Raw genomic sequence first — 14,739 nt, forward strand, 5'->3', positions numbered from 1 at the left:
TAAACATAATCATAGTGTGCCGGGAGCCGGATAGAGACATTCCACTCGTGACAAAGGTCATGAGGAAGGAGGCTCGGCATACGCAAAGGCGGGATCGAGCCTCGGGAGTGCCCCCGGATATTCTCGAGCATCTACCCCCAAAACCCAGAGTCTGCCTACTTTATTGCTTTGTGCTCTCACCTCTGACTTTACTGGGGGCTGTCCCCCACCACCATCTCGCTCTCTCTGTCAAAGAGTTAACTTACAGCTCCAATTAATAAAGTTCCTGGGCAATTAGGAGTGTTTAAATCCAAACCCCTCAGATGGCTCTCTAACTCGCCTGACAAGTTTACCCGGACACCTACAGCTATGCATATGATTGTTTACAGTCTCCCAGCCTCGAGAGGCAAGGGAAGCCCAAGATAGTCAAATAGCTTAGAGCCTCTCAGAGAGTTAGAAACTGTCAGAATAAAACTAGTGAAAGATTTCATTTATGAGCCAATGTTTGTTGCCAAGTTTCCACATCCCCTGAATTGTATCCTTGAATATGTATTAATTAATAGTTGGTATGTAGAAAAAATAAGTAGTGGCCTTGGTGTTAGTAACTTTAGACCCTTAAGGTAATAAATTCTTTCCTTTGTAAACCCATTACACATCCGCCCTATAGGAATGCAATTTTATCTTCGAAAGATGGCGCCAAACCTTAAAATAATTACTCTTAGAGAAAATAAGTCTTTGTTGATAAGTCCTTGTCAAGAATCATAAAATGTTAATAGGCCTTCTGGTCAGAAGATGATGTAAATCACCTAAACCATTTGTATACGATAAATTTGCAGGAAAGAAACCCTGGTTTTTGATAAGCATCAAAGACTGCTGACTTTGCATCCCCTATTATCCTCTATGTGTAACTTAGGGTATAAAAGTCCCTGTTGAAAATAAAGCTATGGGCCTTGCTCACCAACGCTTGGTCTCCCCATATCATTCTTCCCTTTAACTTCCAGCTGAGTGTCCATCTGGAGCGCGGATATCCTCTGCGACCGTTTATTTGCCTGGGCTTCTAAGACCCACTCGAGAAGGTGTCTAAGGTGGGGCACCTTCCGCTATTCGAGAGGGCGCCTGCGGCCTCTGTGGTCAGAGCTAACCTGGTGTCACGGGTTATATTGATTTTCCGCGTAAACCAAGCTACTCAGCTTCTTTTCTCGACTGAATTTTTCTACTGAGCTATCCTCTTTTTATTATTCTTTACATCTCTAATTAACATTTGAATAGGTCGCCTAGCCGTCTCTCCTTCGAATACCCTGGATCAGCTGGGGCTGGACCTCGGCAATAGTGGTCTTTGCAAACAAAGTACTTGGCTACAGACAGGAAGACTCTTAATACTTTCTTTTAGTTCAACAAGAGGCACACAATGAAGTTTCATGGGGAAAAAAATAAGGGGAAAATAAATATTGGAGAGTGGGCCAGATGGGTACTGTTTCAGTGGACACTAACATCTCTACAGTGTCTTTGTATTTTAGGGATGGAGGGTGAGAGAAGGGGATCCTCCAGAGAAAGAGCTGGAGTTGTGCTCCAGCTGTTCATCTCTGGTAACAGATCCCATCACTTGACTTAAACATTTCTGGCTCCCCACAAGCAGCCCCTCTGTCCTGTGTACATCTGTCAGCCCAGCTGCGAGCAACCATCAGCAAGGCTGGGCCTGTCCTCACTGTGCTGCCTTGGGAACTGCAGCTGGTTTCCCAGGGCAGCCGAGCAGCTCTGTGCTCTAGAGACAGAAACACCTCACACCAGGTGAGCCGCTGAACTCTACCAGTGGCGGGATCGCTGCTGATGGATACAGTCGTAATAGCCATTCCACATGCCTGCTTTGTCCTATCAGATTTACAGTTTACAAGACATTGCTACCTGTATTCCACTTTATTTTTAATGCCAAGATTGAAGTCTCTTACTGTGGGTTATTTTTCAAGCTTCTCCAGAGTAAATAACAACCTGGCTACATCATTAAAAACAGGCAGGAGAAGGTAGCATCGTTGACTATCTTTTTGGTTCTAGAATAGTGTGTGAACATTTAGAATTTTTAACTTCAAAGACTCTGTAGATCTCTTTTCTCTGCCTTGATTATGCAGGTTAAATGTTCTACACCAACCTTTATCCCACCCATGTCACTGTTTAACAATTAGCTGGTAATTATGACCTGTTTTTAGAGCTCCTGTTTTCTAGTCAGGACAAATGATGGAAAAGGTGACTAAAAATCAATTCTTTACATGTGTCTCCTAGAATAGGAACAAAGCTATAGGTATTCCTTCAGAAGTTATTATCTTCCAGCTTTTCAAATAGGGAATTCCAGAAGCTCATGGAGGAATTTTAACAGCTATCATTCAGAGTTGGCCTATGTGGGGAATTTACTGTACATTTTGACTCAAAATATTCCACAAGGGATGAAGTGTGATTACAGTCATTCTTTATAGCTAATAAAAACCACCTGTTAACTGCATCCTGTACATACTTCCTCTTTATTTTACAGGGTGTCTCTTATTTGCATTAATCTTGGGTCACAATTAGGGCAGAGAAGATACAGTGGTAAGGAACCTTGTCTTTACAATGTAAGACAGTATGAAAACAGTTTGTAACAAAACAGCCAACAAGTCCAAATTGGGGAACTTGCAATCTTATTATGCCTGCTGTAGCCTCAGTATCAGTACTAACTTTGAGGACTAGTATTTTACCTAAGTTGTGTGCATGGAGGTCACAGGGGTCCTCCTTAGAAGGCATATTGATGGTGGACAGGAGAGACAAGAAAGACACACACAACAACAGTGGGACAAAGGTGAGTGGTTGTATCTGAGTCTAAGGCAAACGCCAACAAGTAGCATGAGTCCTACAACAGTTGTAACTGGAAACTGGACATGAACCTCATGACTTGACAGGTCCTGTGATTCCAGAGTGAAATTCAGTTCAGCCCTAAGGCACTTTCCTCTTATGTCCCCATTTGACCAATTCGATCAGAGGCCACAATGGTACTCACGCAAGAAATTAACGAGAAGTTATTTTCAGTTAGATGTGTTCTACCAACTACTCATTACAAGTAGCTTTAATATCAAAATTGATTATTCTAAGTAAAGAAAAGTCAGAATGCAAGCTAAAATGAAAGTCAGAGCAAGTTACTCCCCAGTTACCATGCTTCAAGGTCTCCCCATCACTCGACCACATTCCCTGATCTGGCATAGAAAAGTGAAGGTGTTAAGTCACTCAGTTGTGTGCAACTCTTTGCGATCCCATGGACTGTAGCCCGACAGGCTCCTCTGTCCACAGAATTCTCCAGGCAAGAATACTGGAGTGGGTTGCCATTCCCTTCTCCAGGGGATCTTCCAGATCCAGGGATTGAACCTGGGTCTCCCACATTCCAGGCAGGTTCTTTACCATCTGAGCCAAGATCTGGCATGGAAGGCCCTCCCTAACTTGGCTTCTGCTTCTCTTTGCTTCCACTTCTCTCCACTTTTTGTCCCTCACACTGGTGAAAACAGCCTGTTTTTCACCATGCACAACCACACCATTTCCACCACTGTGCTGACACGCACTATTCTCTCTGACTTTCCTTTCTCTTACCACAGTCACTTGACTGGCTCCTGCCACCTCTCCCCTCAACCTAGGTGTCACCTTCTCCAGGAAGTTTTGTCTTTCCTTTGATTCCCCAGACTTTGTGACGTGCCACACTTGGGCTTCCACTGCCTCGGGTGCAGACTTCTACCTGAGCTCTCACCACTCTGTGTACAATAATCGGTCACTAGCGGTCTGGCCCCAATAGCCTGGAGCTCCTCAAAGACAGGCCGGATGTTTACTCCTCTTTGTAGGCACAATACCAAGCACAGGGCTGACCACGTCACTGGCACCAGGTAAATGTTAGCTGAATGCAGACGCAAACCTTTTACAAACAAGTTATGTTTCAAATGTCCCTGGCATAACTGTGTTCTACCTCTGATCATGAGCTAATAGGTGCACTGTGAAACCTGAGAACAGCCTGATTCAGAAACAGAACACAATGAACACTTAGAAATTGGATGCCCTTCAATGCAACTTCTGTGTGCTACGTGGCTCACTTTTTTAAAGTGGAATAAAAAGCAAGTTCTGTAAGCCCAAGTTCACCTATTAAAAAGCCCAAATTAAATGACCTTTTACTGTTTCCTTAAAATGCATTATGGTAAAAATAGGCCTTCTCCCTGTTAATCTGGCTAAGGAAGCAGAACCAAGATCATCAAATGGGCTTTTACTGAGATACATGGTAATTTTGGCCAACCTAATCTCTTTAAGAAAATTAACATTTGCAAAATTTTCCATATTATGAATCAAAACAGAGAACTTTAAGGGAAACAACCCCACACTTGTGGAAAGATGTTACTCTTGCAGTATAGGACTATGGTTTATATACAGCAGAGCATCTCTAATGAATTAGATGCTTCCTTTTCCCCTGAAAAGATCAGGAGTCTCCCTGCTGTCAGAGCCAAACAGGCTCTTGTGGTGTCACACTAACACCCAGTTCAATTCAGACGACAATGAGAGATAAGAGAAATAACATATGACACACACACAAAATCTCTGATGCTGAAGTTCCAGGTTTCACCTTCGCTGATCTTTTTCAACATAGAGGATCTTCATCAGGTTATGAAATATTCATTCTTGAAAAACTGCTCAGTCTGGAAAATTGATCTGTATTTGCCTGGTGTACTATAACTTAAGATGTCAGGATTTCTTTTTTTTGTTGTTTTATACAGAAAGCAGGGACAGTTTATCAAATGGTGTTTTGGAGTTTGAGGGAAGAAATTGATTTCCCACAGAGTGAAATTTAGTCCAGAAATGAATTTAGCACTTGGGCTTCATTAGGGCAGTACTTGGTTATATCCATTTGACAGCTGGCTCAAGTAATACATTTAATGATTTAGCCGTGTAAAACAAACACAAGACCAAAACCCCCTTCCCTACTACATTTTTAGAAATGTCTAAGGCTCTTATTTTTCTTGCATCAATAAAATAAATGGATAAATTATTACATATTTTAGATTTAAAAAGGAATCACAAAACTATACAGCAAGATAAACAACCTGGTATCAATGTGTAATAAGGGATGCCAAGAAAAGTTATTATTGAACAATTAATATATGTTCATTTAAACAAAATCTATTCTCATTGTCTATAATAAAAAGACCCCAAAGCAAAGGAATGCTGTATCTAGTCTGTAACTATTTTAAGCATTAACTCTTAAAAATGTTTACCTGCATTTGTCACGTGGCTTTTGTTTCCCTCCCCTCCTCTTCCAGCACACCAGCCAGCCTTCTGTGCTTCAAATCTAGTTTATACCATCCACACTCCAGTTTTCTCTGGTCTGTAGACTTTTCCTCCGCTAAGCTTTGGTATTTAATATCAATATTTGATATTAATGGCCTTCTACCTCTCAGTGTCCCCAGCTCTAATGTTAACTTACAAGACCGACTTGTCAGTTCCTGTATCCCCACCAGTCAGTTGCATATTTGCAAACCATGACTCTAGGAGTCTCGAGTGCTGTGTACAGAAAGCCAAAGAATGAAAGGCAAACTAGACCCTCCCTTCGGATGGAGAGGATGATGTCATTTCACTCCTTTGTTGTGATTTTTACTCTCAGAGTTCGCCTGTAATAGCACGGGTGGCTTACCTTGTGTCTGGTTTTAGGTTTTCTACTGTGGAGAAGGTTTGATTTGTTGTTTGAATGGACTTGTTCTTCCCACTGAATGACCCATTTTCTCTGGATATAACTTCATACTCTGAAAAGCAAAAAGGCCAACAGACACTTGTCTTTATGCTCTGGCAAACTGAATGTTCTTGAAGCTAACAGCCTAAAAAGTCACTCTCATAAAAGTGAGCAACTGAGATTGCAGGCCTGAGACCTATGGATCATACACATTTGCAACTTTCAGATGGAGATTATCAGTTGATGGTGAAGGTCCCAAAGCATTTGGGGAGTTGCTCATGGACCATTTTTGTTTTCTTTCTACCAGAGCAGGAAAGGCCTGGTAACTGTGTCAAGTGATGACACTCCTGGGGTAGCGCTGTATATGGTAACCTATCATTTTGATATGTAAGTCAGATCAACTGCCATTGCTGGAAAATCCAGTGCAGTTTTGTAAGAAACATTCTATGAGGAGTGGTGCTTCAGCAGAAGCACATTTCCTGCTCATAGAGCTTTATAACATAGCTGAGAAATGGTCACTGATGACATGGTACTGCTGCAAGTAACAGTTAAAACCATAGCAGCAAATAACATTTAACCAAATAATGAACTATACTTTCCCAGAGTCCATTATTTTGAACTACAGAATTACAAGATTTTCGTATGTACCTACTGCTTATGTAAGTTACATGAGTCTTGTACATACTGCTTATATATGCCCCCTTGATAATTATCCTTGAATTAAAACAAAACAAAATGAAACTTTATCCATAAAGTCAGTATAGAGATCCGTATAAATTTACCTAAAGGGTAGCTTTCTATGAACTTACAGGGCTAATCAAAAGAGAAAGATATTCAGAATAAGAGAATATAATTTACTAATATGTTTTCCCTGTTATCAGTTGGGATTTAGTTTAATACATGTGATGAGATCACAAAGAGGATTACAAAAATCAAACAAAAACCAACAAACAACCACAAAAGCCCACTCAAAAACAGTTCTGTCAATATGAGGAAATACACAAGTGGTGGGCTTTGGGGAAAGTGGGAAGGTTGTGAGTTACTGGGACTTAAGCTGTTAGCACTGAGACCAAAGGTAGAGATAATACTGGAAATAAAGCCGAAATTATAGGATAACTCGTGGAGACTATAATCACCAATTTTAATTTGAGAAGGATCTTTAACAGTAAATTAAAAACATCCAAGATGTAGGACCACCTTTTCAGAATAATTTCCTATAACCATTTTAAATTAGACTAGAAGGCAATGGCCATTGTATCTGGACACATGAATGCAGCTTTTAAAAGACTAATGGCTGGTATTTAGTATGTCTTCCTCAGACTCTCTGCTCCCAATCTTTCTCTCAGTTGACTTTTTATTCTAACAGAACATGGAAAGAGAGGGAGAGGGAGCATCCTGATTTCAGATATTCAAATTATACTTTTCCCTCAGCCATAAAGGGGCATTTACTAGAAAAAGAAGGGGGTAATTAGAATGGAAGTAAAACAGATTTTTTTTTTTTTTTTAAAGGGAAACTGCATGACTTAATGGAAAGAAACAGACCAAGCCACTTGCCTGGATCTCAGTCTCAGTTTTCCCATCTGTAAAATGTCCACAGTGTCTCTTCATAGTGTTACTTATAGGGATTAGAGTAGGAACATATGAAAAGTGCTTAATAGTATTTTGCTCAACAGGTGGTACCTATTATTATTATGCCTTTTATTATTCTTTATTATCCCTGAGTTGTATCTCAAAACTTGAAAATTTGAAAGATTCCAGTTCAAAAGATTCAAGTACTGATTAGTCATTGAAAGAGCAGTTTATATGATATTCCAGTTGGTTTATCCATGAAAGCAGTAACCTTCAAAAAACATCTTTGTTTGGGTCATTCCTAATGTTTAAATGTGAATTTAATATGATTTTAGTCCTGAAACTTTGGAGTTTTCAAAATGGATCTAGAAGTTCCCTTCATAATTAAAAAGGTATTTAGAATTTTTCTTGGAATTCTTGTTTTAGAATGTATGTATCTTTCCTTTTTAATTTTTTAAAGTGATAATAGCTTTTTCATAAATGCACCAACATTCTAAAACTCTACCACCACCAACAAAAAAGTATGTGTTCATATTTCTTATTTTAAGATAGGGGATTTAAAAAATAGTTTCTTTAAGAGTGAGGATATAAGAAAATCTACAAAGAACTGACACTGAATAGGTGGTCTCTTTTACCGCCCTCAGAGGGTTTTAACCCCCTTATGAGATAATTCACTTAGAAGATAATCATTTATTATGAAGGTTGGGCACATAGTCTGGTCAGTGCAGCATGAAAATAATACTGGGGATACTACTGCTGCCAGTCCTACTGTTGCTGCTGCCGACAAACGTTAATTTAACAGCCTCTAATTTATGCCGCATGAATTCCCTGTTACGTTTTACACTCACAACAAATTGATAACAATGGGAATTATTATTATTACAAATAAAAAACTAAAGTTCAAAGAGGCTAATTATAGATTCAAGTTGCATTATCTAGAACATACCTGGTCTGGGATTTAAATCTATGTCCACATGCTCTTGACATATCACAAAATGACAACTTATGACTAACTTAACTTTAAGTTGTCCAAGGATGTAGGCTATGGGCAATCTATGGTGTACCTATTTCTACTTTAGTGTAGAAGGGTCATGGAGAAGCATCAGAATTTGGATGTATTTACTAGAGTTGAATACACGCACATCAATTACAAGAAAGATTACTGACAGAAGTCAACTAGGGAAATGAAGAATATGTTCCCTCTCTTTTGTTACCTTTCTTAATCTTTCCTGAAAAACCATTTCTAATGATTTGAGAATTAATCTCTGTATTATCTGAACTACTGGTTTATAAAAGATTATATTTGAAATCAAGTGGTATTTAATGGAAAAAATAGATCATCAGGGCATATAGTTCAATGTTTAAACATAAACTAAGTAAATAGTGACTAAATACTGACTTATTTCTATGTATAAAATATTATTATTATATATGTGGTCCTTATTCATGAAAATTGTTATCATAAGCCTAGTATCTAGTGAAAGATCTCAACAGCTCATTAACATTTAATAATATTAATAGTAATGTCAAAACTAATTGGTTAGATAAAGTATATCCTATTTATGATACTTTGAGATTACAGATTTATATAATTTTAAAAGCTATCATTTATATCATTTTATATCATGATAAAAGGAAAATACAGAAAGGAAAATCCTGCTGTTTTCAAAAGCTAAATTATACTCAAGTGAATGTGTATTAGATTATTAGACATATTAGATTAACCAATGCCAATTTGATTTCTTTTTTTTTTTTTTTTTTTTTTCTTTTTGGCCTCTTGGAAAAGGCTTTATTTTTTTTTTTTAATTTTAATTTGATTTCTATATCTTTAAGGGAAGTGAAATTTTTATAAATCATTTAGTCTTGTGAGAACTAAGTCTCAGACTATTACAGGAACTCCTTATTAGCACTGCATGTGGATTGAGAATTTTAAACCTTTTAATACATGTAGATAATCAATAGTTACAAATTGATTGATTTTTAGATATTGGGATGATAGTACCTACTGGCATAATCCCAAGAAGACTAGTCAAAACTGCATGAGAAAGGAAATTCACAAATTTCCTTTTTTTTTCCTGTTGTTTTTTTTAAAAGGCCAATTAAGCAAAGACAAGCTGCTGAATTTGAGCAAACTCTGGGAGATAGTGAAGGACAGGGAAGCCTGGTGTGCTGTAGTCCACGGGGTTGCAAAGAGCTGGACATGACTTAGCAACCGAACAACAACAAGCTGCTTACACTGGAAGCTGCCCAGACTAAATGGTTTTGTTTAAGGAGAAATAGCTGCTGTTTTCTCCTTTATTTAAAGAAAACTTTTTGGCAGCTCCTGAATCTCCCCACTCCTCACCTTACCCTGTGTACTGCTCTCTCCTCCCTCTGACAGCCTCTCATGGGCCCCTCTGTTCCATCTGCCCACCTTGGGCATGTGGCAGCAGGACACGCATGTACTCACATTATTTGCTTCATCCTCTAGCTGATTTGGGTGGTTAGTCATCCCACCCTCCCCTCTTCTCTCTAGTCTGACTCTCTTATTCACTAAAGAAAATTAAAATCCCACATAACAAATTCAAAGAGTGATGTGGAGTTTCTTATTTTTCATTATCATTTTTATGAGGAGTAGCAGAATCAAAATTCCCTAAGATGGGCAGAAAACTGACCAGGAATAGAATTTTTAAAAACCATACCTGTGGCTGATTCATGCTGATATACGGCAGAAATCAACACAACAGTGTAAAGCCATTATCTTCCAATTAAAAATAAATTTAAAGCAAAAAAAAATTCTCATAAAATGACTGAAATAATAATGTTTAGCCTGCTTCAAAGTTCTAGGTCAATCTAGAAATTGGGATGGTGAAAGGAAAATTGGTTTAAATACTATTAGCAGTGGCAACTTCTCATATGTTATTTGTAATTTTCTGGTAATGGAAAGACGAGATATACCTTCACATTGAGAAAAAGTTCTGAGAGGAGAAAGAAGATATATAACTTAAGAGATCTGCTAGGTTAACAGAGAGACCATAACCAGGACAAAGATGATCTTTCCCATCTTATGACACTTTTGAAAATCATCTGCCACAGAGACAGCAGAACTCTGCAGGGACTTGCTGTTCCTGAGATACATCACCCAGGGTCACAGTCTGACTTGAGGTACCACGTTCCCCCAGAGCATCATCTTATCAATGCTTCCCACCATAGCAGTAGTCCGCATGCCGTGCTCTCACCAGTGACAGTGTCATTGAGTGGCTTATCCCAGTCCAAGATGACAAAGGAGGGACACCCTTCCACAGTGACCACAGTGAGGTTGGTAGGTGGGTTCTGCGGTGGACTGGTGGCATTCCCCTCTGTGGCCTCCTCTTTGGGGAATCTCTTGACAGAGTCGGTGATGGAGCAGGGGCTGTTGTCAGGCTTTTGGATATACCGCACGTGAGGACCTAAGAGAGAGAGGACATTGAGCATTTTGTTTTTTTGAGCTTGTAAAAAAGGTGGAGGAGAAGTCATAAGTAAAACAATCTGTTTGAGGATATTTGATCTAATACTATAAGTAGTTGGATGAAAGCAGTGATGTGGATGGTTTGAATTTGTGAAAATCCAGAATCCTGTCTTTGGGATACATGATATGGATGATACTATTGATTTAATTTTCTAAATAGGTTTATCTTATGCTAATATCCAAAAGTAATTTGGTTTAAACTGCATAATTTATGGGGTACTGGAAAGAGTACTCAAAAGGATCTTGGTTCAGTAGTGGGAAATGATTTGCCTTACACTAAAATATAGTTCTGTTCCTACCAATAAACCTTAAAAGCCAGGCTCAGAAAGATCAAATGGTTTTAAGTTATTTAATTGCACCCCAGAATAAAATCCAACAATATATTAATAATAACAAGCATATACAGCACCCACCGGGCTTCCCTCATAGCTCAGTTGGTAAAGAATCTGTCTACAATGCAGGAGACCTGGGTTCGATTCCTGGGTTTGATTCCTGGGTCGGGAAGATCCCCTGGAGAAGGAAATAGCAATCCACTCCAGTATTCTTGGCTGAAAAATCCCATGGACAGAGGAGCCTGGCGGGCTACAGTCCATGGGGTCACAAGAGTCGGACATGACTTAGTGACTAAACCACCAACACAGCACCCAACTGGATAAATTCCTTACAGGAAGATATTACCCATAATGAGAAAAATAAATCATTTAGAGTCAAACTGGAACTTGCATAGATGTTAGAATCATGAGACAAGGACAATAAAACAGTTATTATCAGTATATTCCACATGGTCAAAAAGTTAAGAAATGGAAGATATAAAAAAAGACCCAAATTAAATTTCTGGAGATCTTCAAAGAGAGCAGAGAAGAAAAGACATGTTAGGACAACAAAGAAGGATCGTGGCAGATTTCTCATCGTAAAGAAAGCAAGTGAGAAGGCAACAGAGAGATGTCCTATATATTAAAGAACAAAAACCAAAACAACAACAAACACTTATCATCTAGAATTCTATAGTGAAAATATCTTAAAAAAACAAGCAAAATATTTTTTAGACATACAAAAGCTGAAAGAATTCATGACTAGCACACCCAACCTATAAGGAAGATTCACGAAGTTCTCTAGACAGAAGGAAAATGATGCCAGATGGAAATATGGCTGCACACAAAGGAATGATGAGCACTGGAAATGGTAGCTATATAGGCAAATATACATCATGTTTATCTTATTTAGTTCTCTCTGAAAGATAGCTTATTGTTTAACAAAAATAATTACAACTTAGTGTGATCTATATAACATGCAAAAGTAAAGTAATAGCCCAATAGCCAGGAAAGAAAAGCTGCTATACTAATGTAAAGTTCTTATACTTCACACTCAACTGTTTATGAAGTTGTGGAATATCACTGGAAGGTAGACTGTGAAGTTAAGGACACATTCTATGAACCCCAAATTATTCACTAAAATAACAAAACAAAGTTATAGCTAAGAGGACAACAAAAAAAGTAAAACGGAATCGTAAAAATATTCAGTCCAAAAGAAGGCTGAAAAAGAAGAGGGAAAAAAGAACAGATGGAACAAATGAAAAACAATAGCAAGATGATAATAGAGTTAAACCTAACCATATCATCAAAGAATATTACCATAAACAAAAAAGGTCACTTTATAATGATAAAGAATCAATTCATTAGTTTATTACAATCCTAAGTAATTGAGGTCTATACCTGAATACAGACCTTTAGTATACATGGAGCAAAAAAAAAAAAAAGTGACAGAAGAAGAAAGTATAAATAAATTTACAGTTAGAGCTAGAGATTTTGGTATTCTCTCATTAACTGATAGAACAAGTTGATAGAAAATCACAAAGGATATAAAAGAATTGTACAATATAACCAAGCAAATTGACTTAATTGACATTTTTATAGAGCACTTGTTATGGACTGAATTATGTTTTCTTAAAATTCCTATGTTGAAGATTTAACTTCCAATATGAGAAATCAAACCTGATAATACCTTGAAATAAGGCTTCTGCACTCTGAAACTGAGACAGAATAAATTTTGGTTGTTTAAGCCAAAGTCTATAGTATTTTGTTTTGGTAGCCCTAGCAAACTAATACAATATTCCACTTAAGACTAGGAAGATACACATTCTTTTTAAGTATACACAAAACATACACACCAAGATATACTATATTCTGGGCTATAAAAAAGTCTCAATAAATTTAAAATGACTCAGGAAATACAGAGTATATCACAACAATGTAGTTATTAATAAAAATCAGTACCAGAATGATCTCTTGAAAATCATGAAATATTTGGAAATTAAGTAACCTACTTCTAATAAGCCAAAGAAGAAACCAAAAGGAAATTTAATAGTATTTTGAATAGGGTAAAACTGAATACACAGTATATCAAACATTTTTAGATGGTGCTTAAATAATACCTAGGGAAAATGTTGTAGCACTGAATTTCATATTTAAAAAGAAGAGAGGTCTCAAACCATCTTGAACCTTAAGAAATTAGAAGAGCAAATTGAACTCAAATTAAGCAGAAAAAGGAAATAGTAAAGATCAAAGTAAAAATAAATGAAATGGAAAACAGAAAAATAATACACAAAATAAATGAAACCCAAATTGAACTTGTAGGAAGATCAAAAGAACTGATAGACCTATAGTGTGGCTGATTAGGTGAAAGAGAAAAAAGGCACATATAATCAATAACAGGAACGAGAGAGGTGACATCATTACAGATTATGCAGATATCAAAATAAAAGAAAATGAAATACATTTGACAACTTAGATGATATAGACCAATAACTTGAAAGACAAAGATTATGAGAGCTCACTATGGAAGAAAGTATATGAATAGCCCTATACCTATTAAAGAAGAGAAAAAAGAAAAGAAAGCGAAGTTGCTCAGCTGTGTCCGACTCCCTGCGACCCCATGGACTGTAGCCTACTAGGCTCCTCCATCCATGGGATTTTCCAGGCAAGAGTACTGGCGTGGGTTGCCATTTCCTTCTCCAATTATAATGATTTACAAGTAAAACACTTCTCACAAAGAGAATGTAAGGCTCAGATGACTTTACTGGTGAATACTGCCAAATATTTAGGGAAGAAGCAATACTAATTCTAAACCCTTTCAGAAAATTGAAAATTTCAGTATTATTTTGACACTAAAACTTGACTAGATTTTACAAGAAAAGAAAATAACAGCCCAATACTCCTCACTGAATACTATTCTAAACAAAATTTTAGGGAATTAAATCAACAATATATTTAAATGAGAATGCACTATAACCAAGGGGCATTTGTCCCTGGAATGCAAAGTTAATCTACAATTCAAGAACAATTACTTTATCATATTAACACACTAAAAGAAAAGAAAAACCTTATAATTATCTCAATAAAGCCAGAAAAATCATTAGACATAATCTAGCATTCATTTCTGATAACAATTCTCACTGGAGCAGGAATAGAAGAGAACTTTCTCAACTCAATAAGGATATCTATAAAAAAAACCACAGGTAACAACATACTTAATGGTGAAAGATTAAATGGTTTTTTCTATAAGATAAGGAATAAGAAAAATATATCAATCCTCACTTTGAATTCAGTGTTTTTCTGGAGGTGCTAGCCAGTATGGAAAAGCAAGAAAAAAGGTACTCAAGTTGGAAAGGAGGAAGGAAAACCTTCCTCTTAGATGACATAGTTCTGTTTATAGGAAACCCAGCATATCTACAAAAAAATCTACAGAGCTTTGCAAGACTGTAGAATATAAAATCACGGTACAAAAAATCAGTTGTTTTTCTACATATTAGCAATGAACAATAGGAAACTGCAACTTAAAATGCTACTTTTATGTTTTATTTCACTGAAACTAAAAATCATTGGTGAGAGAAATGAATAATACCTAAATAAATGGTGAGATATACCATGTTCATAGGTAGGAGGACAATAATGTTCAGCTGTCAATGCTTTCTAATTGACTTGCAGATTCA

The 14,739-nt window shown here is 37.2% G+C and overlaps 1 protein-coding gene across 50 annotated transcripts in view; it reads right to left on the minus strand.

The window, feature by feature from the left end:
• The window catches only part of LOC102400543 (ABI family member 3 binding protein), a 295,359-nt gene that overhangs the window by 27,121 nt on the left and 253,499 nt on the right, over window positions 1-14,739 (minus strand). For all 50 annotated transcript variants that reach the window (XM_044941166.2, XM_044941140.2, XM_044941123.2 and 47 more), the window contains 2 exons: window positions 10,483-10,692; window positions 5,660-5,768 (listed from right to left, as the gene is read on the minus strand). In XM_044941166.2, coding sequence (XP_044797101.2) covers window positions 5,660-5,768; window positions 10,483-10,692 — 319 coding nt within the window. The remainder of the gene's footprint in view (window positions 1-5,659; window positions 5,769-10,482; window positions 10,693-14,739) is intronic.

This window comes from Bubalus bubalis, chromosome 1 (genome assembly GCF_019923935.1).
Source record: "Bubalus bubalis isolate 160015118507 breed Murrah chromosome 1, NDDB_SH_1, whole genome shotgun sequence".
NCBI lineage: Eukaryota > Metazoa > Chordata > Mammalia > Artiodactyla > Bovidae > Bubalus > Bubalus bubalis.